This window comes from Sparus aurata, chromosome 11 (genome assembly GCF_900880675.1).
Source record: "Sparus aurata chromosome 11, fSpaAur1.1, whole genome shotgun sequence".
Classification (NCBI taxonomy): Eukaryota; Metazoa; Chordata; class Actinopteri; order Spariformes; family Sparidae; genus Sparus; species Sparus aurata.
The window spans coordinates 2,369,041-2,378,627 of NC_044197.1; the positions used below are offsets into that span (position 1 = coordinate 2,369,041).

Consider the following 9,587-nt stretch of genomic DNA (forward strand, 5'->3'; position numbering starts at 1 on the left):
GTTGTGCGTTTCGTCAGTGAGAGCTGGGTAAGTTTTCAGACGCGCTGTTGGCTCCTGTCAGGCGGAGACTTTGGGCATCTGAGTGAACCTGTTGGATTATAAAAACCTCAATCTGTCACTTTTAGGGGCGATAAGTTTTGGAGAGTCCGGCGCGTCTTCAGCGGATTTTTTGTTCGGTTTGTTTTTTTGTTTTTTTGCGCCTTTGTGATCCCGAAGCCCTTTCTGTGGTGATTACATGGTCGGAACAATGTTTTTATGCAACACGAGTGCCATTAAGGACTGGAGCTACTTCCTCTCTCAGATTTTGCCTCTGATGAATAAAACTAGCGGCTTGGTGAACATGAACAAAGCGGAGGACGTGACGACCACCATGGTGACGGCTCTGCAGCCGGACAGCGCCATGAGCGCGAGTAACCCGCCTCTCAACTCCAACCATACCTCGGGCATGGAGCACGTCTTCCAGTACTCGTACTCGGAGAGCGACCTGCTGTACACGGACTACCGGACCCCGGCACGAGACTCCATCCCGCTGCCCAAAGCGGTTCTGTACCTGGTGATGGCGGCGCTGGTGGTGGTGGCGGTGGCGTACGCGATAGTTGGACACCTGGTCAAGGATGTGGTTAATGACTTTGTCGGTATGTGACCTCAAGTCTCTGTGTGTGTGTGTGTGTGTGTGTGTGTGTGTGTGTGTGTGTGTGTGTGTGTGTGTGTGTGTGTGTGCATACATTCCCACTGGGATCACCAAAAGGAAATATATGGTGGTTTAAAGATATAAGCAGTGATTCATTTTAAGATCATTCAGACACTTTTTACATTGCAGGAACTTGAAGTAAAACGTAAGTGAAATTTATATTTTCCCAGTTTTGCATTTGGCCCCCTGGATGCCACACAAGAACCCGTCCTGGAGCCCATTAAAACAGAACAATCTGCCTGAAACACACACACACACACAAAGAAAAACACAAACATCATCACTAATAGATGAATGAAGTGATCTGGGGATTCCTTGAAATAGCAGCAGACGTATTATTAATTAATAGAACATGTAGGATGACATTTTATCAGCTCTACCAAACAAAATCAGAAGTAATTCTCCTGCAGATGTTCTGGAGCTCCGTGCAGCCTCGGATCAGACGATGACCTTGCGAGGCAGACGTCCTGACAGGCTACATTATCAGCAAGTGTCCGTGTGAGACATGGAGAGGAGTTCGGCTGTTTCTCTATTTCAGAAGAGTCCTGTGAGCGATACATAATGAATGAAACAATGAGTCTATTTTTAGGCCCCGTGTCCTCTCAGACTGCTGACCTGACCTGGTCCTCAGCTCATCATATCATCTGATTTAGAGAAAAAATGTAAATTTCACTCATTAATGTGTCAATGATCAGGACAGGGGCACGTTAACTGTGCAGCCTCAGAGGGGCCACAACCACCAGGGGCCCCTTAATTAATGGAAATGTACTCCCCCAAGTTTTTAAAGACACAGTCCTTGAATTTGTAACCAAACCCGCACATTTCCAGGTGTCTCGGAGAAGAAATATTCACAATCTTTAGAATTACCAACATTTTAGACTCATGACACCAGAGTTAATGTTTGTGGTTAATGATTTGCGCACAACAAACGTTGTAACAGCGACATGTTTGTGGTTACTTATAATATGTGTTTTGATTCGGGGCACCACAAAAAAACTCTTGTAACAAACAAATTTAGAGACAATGATCAACATTTTTAGACAGTTTACAGGTTTCTTCACTCTACAACAGATTAATGACCAATACGTTGAATTAAGATTTTAGAATTATGACATCAGATACCACGCTGTATGATTTAGAGGCGTCTCAACATTTTTTTTTTGTGTTCTGGCAAAAAATTGGTGACATACACAAAATTTGGACTTTGGTAATTTTTCGGGCATTTTTGTATTTTGGATGTTCCAGGATTTTACGACACTAAATTACATTTTGGAATAACGGCAACAAAATTGTTGACGTTATGACAAAATTGTAAAATGTTCAGAACAAATTTTTACATTTTTGGTAGAACAATTGGAGATATGACAATGAGAACTATTCCGTGGGACTTTATACCGGATTTGAGGATTTTGGGGTTGAACAACTAATTTTGGTATCATGATATAATTTGGGGAATGATCTCACTACAGTTTGCAAACCAAATACGTCACATATTTAGTGAATCTTTTGTGGCATTTTCTTTTGTGACCTGGTCAGAAAATTGATGCTGAGTGGACGCACAAATATATAGTTTTGTTATAATGTTTGAGATTTCAGGAATTTGGGTACACAACGTATTTTGAGGTTGCAATCACGAGTCTGTGGGACATCACTGCATCACAAATGTTTGGTTTTGGGGGCACTTTTAAATTGAATTTGGGGATTTTATCATCAAAAACATTTGGGAACTTTTAACAAATTTGCAAATTTGGGATAAAAACAGATTGCGGACATTTCTTTAACTGGAGTGCAACAATAAAACTTGTGATTATTACAACAAATGTTTCAGTTATTATACGAAATTTAGTGGTTTGGCTTTCACCCAAAAAAATGTGTCATCATGACACAAAATTTGGGGGATTTTATAGAATTTCTGGGGGTTTATCAAGAAATATCAAATTTAGGGGGATGCTCTGACAGTCAGATTAACAAATTGTTATTGTTATGGCAACTATAAAGATTCCGGACTATGTAACAAAAACAGGGGATTTATTTTCGGGTGCACCTCAAACATGATGCAATGATAGTGGTTTTCATGTGATGTGAGCTGCTGGAATCAAACCTGCGCACACTGCAGCCGGGTTTGAATTGTCACTGGTGTCGTTAAGACGGTGCACAGAGCCTGAGAAAGCTTTGTGCCTGCTCTGCTCTGCTCTGCTCTGCTCGGTGTTTCTGTATCACTGAGTACTATTTGCTTTCTCTCTTGTCAGTCACATCATCACACCTGCCCTCTCATTCGTATGACTTCTGTTTCCGCCTTCATCACATCAGAAGACACAGAAGGAGTCTGTGTGCAGAGTCACTAACACGCCTGTTCTCTTGCTGATCACATGTAGGTGGAGGCAGGTCGATCGTTGCCGAGGGTGACGGAGGTGAAGCCAGTGAACCAGGTAAAGAAACAAATTTCACATGGGTCGCAGTCTGCAGCACTTCGCTTTGCCAAAGAGACACGCCGACCCCCTTAGAGCTGCTCAGCAGTGAGAGCTTATCTGTCGGCCTACCTGCGCCTCACCTGACCTTCTCACCTTTATATGACAACTCACACATACACGTTTACGCAAACACACAGCTGACACAGTGTGTGCTCTCCCGGGCTTTTGGCTGAGGTGTAAATGTGGCGGCTTCTCAGCAGAGGGAGGTCGCTGTCAAGTCACTGCTCAGAGCGAGAAGCTTCCCTCTTCTGACACGGTGCGACGTCCAGACGGCAGAACAGCCTGTTGTAGACACGTCCACAGATAATGTACAGGAAATGTGGTCTGGGACAAATAGATGCTTTACCTTTTCCTTTAATTCAATATTTTCTCATGTGATTGTCTATTTTTTGCATGTTGACTCATTTGTTTGACTTGTAGATTAGGATTGTCATGTGTGGAAATACAACATCGCACCTGAAATCACATGAAACTTTATTCGTCACATATGAAATCTCACATTAATACCCATGGATTAGATTTTTGACACACAGAGGAGATTTCAGATTTACAAACTGATGTTAAAGGATAAATTAAATTATAGTTTCAGTTCTCATTTCTGTCAGAAATAAAAACCCCAGTCATTAAATTTATTGCTGAAATCTGGGAACATGAGCACAAAGTTTTCCTGTGCAACGAGGAATCATTACCAGTATTTCAGGTCTGCTTACTTTCAATTTTACGTCCTTTAAAATAGTTTTTTTATAATCTGCTTCAACTATTGATTGTCAATATGCAACAATTGCAATCCCAGCGGTTCATTTGATGTTTACAGTATCATTACCGATTGAGACAATTGCAAAATCTGTGAAAATAAGATCCAGGTTGCAACAAATCAAACCGACTGATTAAAATCACATTATGCAGGTATTATCAGCATCATTATTATGGTAATAGCAGTTGTGGTGGCGGTAATCATCACGAAGAGTTGATTATAATTCTACATTAAATAAGTTTAGATTTCTGTATGCACACCTGAGGATTTTATTTTGATCTATTTGCATCTGTATCGACAAAATAACTTGCTTTACTATCATTTGTTGGACTGATGTTCAGTTTAAGGCATAATTAACTGTGAATTAAGATATAGAATATTTTAGAATGCAAAAACTGTAGTTTGCAAACTGATTGTCAGGCTGCATCATGTTGAACTTGAGAATGTGCATTGTCTATCACCCCCAAGTCAAAACATGAATGAAGCAGAGGACATTTATTTTGACGGGCTGCTTGCCTGAGAGACTTCCTGCGATGAATTCACCTGGCGTTGTGTTTTCCTTAACGTGAATAAAGACATTCCTACTGTAAAAGCACAGATTTGTGCACAATCACCAGAATGCAGGAAAAGAAAGTGTCTGATGTTCAGAGACCTGAAACCATGTGAGTGAGGAGACAAATGCGGGATCCCCGGGTCCAAATGGTGGTCAGGTATCAGCTGTGTGGGTCTGAGGAACCCCGCTCGTTCTGCCATCCGTCTGTTCTTCACACTGTCGACTGTCGGCCTCAATCTCAGCTCCTCATCTGACAGAACAATGATTGATGTGTCCCAATTCAAACAGGCTCCACCACACATGACGGGGCTGCGGCGCGGCAGAGACCTCACCCAGAAACAATTTTATGGTGCTTTGCCTCTAATGGAATTACAGAGGCTGAACCCATCATAACTTTCTGTCAGATGAAGTTTGCTGCCTTGTTCTTTGCACGTTCTAAACATTCAGCTTGTTTGTTTATTGCCAACGTGAACGTGAATGTTCCAGCACTCAGTTCCTCTGTGATGCCGCTCCGCCCATAAAAAGTCTTTTTAGCAGTAAAAGTTTGTCAAGAGACGAGGTAAAAACACTCTTTGCATTTGAGTTCTGGGGATTTTCAGGTTATTAGACCAATAAGACAGAAAGAAGAACAATATTTTGCAGCGTTTGTGTTTACCTGCCCAGGGACTGCAGACGAAAAGTGGCAACAAGCTAAAACTTAATCTAAAACTAAGTCAGGCAATTTACTGATCCATCGACAGACAGAAAACTCATCAGCAACTATTTCAGACTGAATTATTTTAGTAAAAGATTCATCATTTGAGAAGCACTGCAAGTGAAAATTGCCAAATATTAACCAGTAATAGCTTCCTGTCAAGGTTTCGAACTGTTGAACTGACAAAATAAAGACAATAATTGTGATTCCTGAGAAATAAATAGATTTTATTTTTTAAAAAAAAGGGAAAAGGAAGGAAGAGCGAGAGAAAGTTAGAGTAGAAAGAAAGTGAAATACTTTTAGAAAAGGAAGGAAACAGGAAAAGAGGAAAATAAATAATGTCTTTATTTATGCAACTGTTTTAAGAACATTTACGTAAAGCAAAGCAAAACAGTGAAAGTAAGAATTGTAAAGATTGTAAAATTGTAAGGACAACAGAATGAATAAAACATGGTGATGAAAATAAGTACAATTAAAATAAAGCATATAATTTAATTTATTATTCACCTTTAGCTTTTTTCGCTTGACTTTGAATCAGCTGTGGGAGCTTTGTTGAGGATCTTCGGTCGTGCATTTATCCAAAAGTGGAAAAGAACAGCTCCAGAGATATCAGGGAATCCAGACAGTGATTTAAAGTTTTAAAAACTATTCCCAAAGGCACCTGAAGACAATATAAAGACACTAAAAAGGAGTGAAATGATCACAATTTTTAAAAGCAGTTGAGAGCCGTGCTGCTATGAATTGGAGGCGATGGAGAGACTTTAAGAGGTGCAGAAGATGATAAGAAGGGATAAATGAGTGAACACAACCCAATCACCACCATCATGCACTGGGCACAGATTCCACTTGTTTAAGTTTGGAAAACATCATGTTTTGGCTTAAAATAACAGTGTTGGTCACCACATACACAGCTGGAGATTTCCTTAGAAACATCCAGCGGTTCCACGCTTATAAATGCTGAAACACAGACTTGAACTGCGGTCACTGGCTTGGCAGTCTTGTTGCCTGTAACTCCACCACCGTCCCCTCCACCTCCTGATATGAAAGTCAGGTTATAAACATGCACAATAAAGTTGCTGTGTAACATTTTGTACACATGTCATATGGTACAAGGTTCAGGACAGGTACAGGTAAACTAAACTAAGCACGACTGATCAACCTTTGAAGAGAAAGAACCAAAGAAAGAAATGCCTTTATTAAAGTGAAACTCGCCAAAATACAACCAAGGCTTTTTTGTGGATGTACCCGAGTCAAAACTTTGTGTAAAAGCATAATTACAATGAAAGAGGCACTTTTAAGATTTAACGTATTCTCGTTTTCAGGTCAAACTCATTTACAATGGGAGTGCTACGGGCACTTTTACGATAGCATCAAAATCTCTATTTTTAAAACACTAAGAAGGCTCGACACAACATGAACTACTGTCTTCCAGCAACAACTATCCACGCGATATCTCACGTGTTTTTTCCGGCTTTTGACTTTAGTATTGTTTCTTATATGAGGCTCCTTTTTCAGCTTCAAGGTCAAAATTGTTTTCCGCTAAAAACGAAACAACTAATTATCCTGCATTTATATAGAACTAAGCTTTAGGAGCGTTCCACCTTAACTGTCCTCCAGGTTACGTCACATTCTGAGATCGACACTTCTCCACTGGCAGGACGGCAATTAGTGGAGAAAACATCTGCTAACGTGAGTTGTTAGAAAAACCTTCTTTTTAGTAAAGTCTGTGTACACAAACAATGTTCTCAATGCTCGTGTTCATGTGTAGAGACCCTGGTGATACTACGAGCAAAGTTTCATGTTGTGTCGAGACTTCTTAGTGTTTTAAAAATAGAGATTCTGATGCTATCGTAAAAGTGCCCGTAGCACTCCCATTGAAAATGAGTTTGACCCGAAAACGAAAATACGGTACATTTTAAAAGTGCCTCTTTCGTCGTACTTATGCTTTTACATGAAGGTTTGACTCGTGTACATTCACAAAAAAAGCCTAAGTTGCATTTTGGCGAGAGCTTCACTTTAACGTCTCCATCAGCACTGACCTCCAGAGTAACAGCACTGTTATCACTTTGTCTCCCTGCAGAGTGGGTGTACAGCTCCCGTCGACTTAACAACCGCAACAAGACCGAGGTTAACTGCATCACCAACAACATGAACGAGATGAGCGAGCTGAGCGAGAGGCCTCGGCCGGTGGACATGAGCTACATATCCCTGAACCACACCAACTGCCTGAGCCCCAGCAGGCCGGAGGAGGTGGTGGTCACCGTGGACGAGACGTTGCAGCAGCGACCTCCCGACACGCACTCTGGGACTTAACCGTGACCTGCCGACCTTCTCTGGGAGAAATACAGCAGCGTGTTTGCTCGCGTTTCTTGTTCAAGTGGATTTAAAAGTCTTTCATGAATCAAAGCTCTATCCACTGTTTTATCACCTGCAGGTGGGCCGTCATACCTGTGTAATGTTGGGCCTGTGCTGGAACATTGGAGGCGTCAGACGCTGGTGTTTGGATCAGACTGGACTCCTCTCTGTGGAGCTGAGGACAGAGGACGGCTGCAGCTTTGGTTTTTTTGGGGAAAATCTTGTTATTTTTCATTTTCGTCCTCATTGTCCTTCCCCCACTTCCTTTTTTCTAAGTGACCCCTTTGTGAAAACTGTTAATGTGACTCATGCAGTTCACTGTAACCACAAACAGTATGTAATCACTCTGAATATACAACACACGCCTGTCAGTGCTTATTGTAATATTGCTGCTAGCAAAGTTAAACACGTCACCTTTATAAAAACAATCAAATCGACGACTTTTGGTTTTCCTCGCTGCAGTGAGAACATTTTCTTTTTGTTGTAATTGTTGTAAAATGTGTATGAAGCACCTTCAATGACCGAGAGGCTGCAGATGTTCACACCTCGTTCTCTTTCTGTAATAATGCTGTTATAGTTACTGGAGGCAAAAAAAAAAAAAAATTGACAACACAGTGATCAAATCAAAGTGTTTTGTAGTTTCATGTTACTAGCTTGATATGAACAAGTGCTAAATCACCTTTAAGAGCTCTGGTTACACCTGATTGCAAAAAATCTAACACAAAAGTATGAAAGCCATCGTTGTTATGTAAAAGATATTAAGCCGAGTTAATTCAGTCGTGGAAAGTTTGTAATTTGTCGGTGTTCTGGTTTAATGTCCCCACATGACGTCACCTCTGAAGCAAAAACTGCTCATTGCTTGTTCATTTTTCTAATGTTTAATATTTCATGTGAAACGGCTTTTTTTCAATCAAAGCCTTTGTTTACCGTTATTACCTCACTGTTAAGGGCTACGTACTGCTGCTGAAGGGTCCGTGACACCAACCCGGAGCTACGACTGACGGGGCTTATCTTTCTGTGCATGCTGTGATCATTACAACCTCTGTACACTGCTACTGACGTACGAACCAGACATTTGTACACTCGTGCACACGTTCGAGGTGAAGTAGAGTAAAGCGGTGCTGGAATACAGATGGGACTTATTTAAGGGCAGTATTGTAAAATGGTGTTTCACTCTGCAGCAGTGATCATTTCCCAGACGTTAAGTGTAAAGACTCAGAATCTGAACCTGCAAAAAAACCCCCTAATTTTAATTTTCACCACCTTGATCACTGTATTCCTTATCAAGTCACCTAATAAATATTCATAGATGAACGTGTTACTGTTAATTACTTGTTTGTTATTTTCATATCCATTACTGATTTTGACCTCTGGGTACAGGCACGTCTTCTGTTGTCATGGAGATAAGTGTCAGCCTCACACTCGGTCTGAGCCGTCGCCACATGAGCGACAAACACAACAGAGACTGACTGAAAACTTCTGCAAAAGATCTTAAGTGGACCAGTAAGAAGCGCTCTGTTTTCAAAGAATAATAAATCATCAGACACATTTATGGATTTTGATTAATCTGACCTTACAATGTTTAATGATGGTTTCATTTGTTTACCAGTTAAAGCAAGAACATGTGACTTTCCTGGAGAAAGATAGTTGATACTCAGATGCTGAGGTTGGTTTGGGTTGGCGGCTTGTGGCGTACATCAACCCAAAAGCCGGTAACTGACGACCTGGGAACAAAACTCACCAATCAATAATCTTTCTCCAGGAAGTGATAATTTGTTTGGCTTCAAAGTCCTGACAGACATGGTGTGAGATTATTACGGGATATACCTGTAATTATATGTTACAGCTACAGTGTACACATAACATTTGCTGATTGCTCTTTAGTTTTACAGTCGGTCAACATTTTGAATTGAAATCAGTAAAACTTACCTACAAATCAGTATTGATTGAAGTAATCATTCAGCTCAGGCACAGCAACAAAAATCAAATTTATCATGATACATTTAGTAAATTCAGTAGACAAACAATGAATACGATTTGTCTACTTTGTCTTATTTGCTGTGTCTCAG

At 40.7% G+C, this 9,587-nt stretch overlaps 1 protein-coding gene across 1 annotated transcript; it reads left to right on the top strand.

Annotated features, from left to right (window-relative positions):
* Positions 1-121: 121 nt before the first annotated feature.
* LOC115591659 (uncharacterized) lies at positions 122-8,828 on the top strand. Its single transcript, XM_030433835.1, has 3 exons — positions 122-635; positions 3,067-3,120; positions 7,244-8,828. The coding sequence occupies exons 1-3, from the start codon at positions 236-238 to the stop codon at positions 7,474-7,476; spliced, it is 687 nt and encodes a 228-aa protein (XP_030289695.1). The 5' UTR covers positions 122-235; the 3' UTR covers positions 7,477-8,828.
* Positions 8,829-9,587: the final 759 nt, after the last annotated feature.

Coding starts and splice junctions, on each gene's coding strand:
- LOC115591659 (XM_030433835.1), top strand. CDS start 236: ATGGTCGGAACAATGTTTTTATGCAACACGAGTGCCATTAAGGACTGG. Junction 636..3,066: donor TGTGGTTAATGACTTTGTCG/GTATGTGACCTC, acceptor GATCACATGTAG/GTGGAGGCAGGTCGATCGTT. Junction 3,121..7,243: donor AGGTGAAGCCAGTGAACCAG/GTAAAGAAACAA, acceptor GTCTCCCTGCAG/AGTGGGTGTACAGCTCCCGT.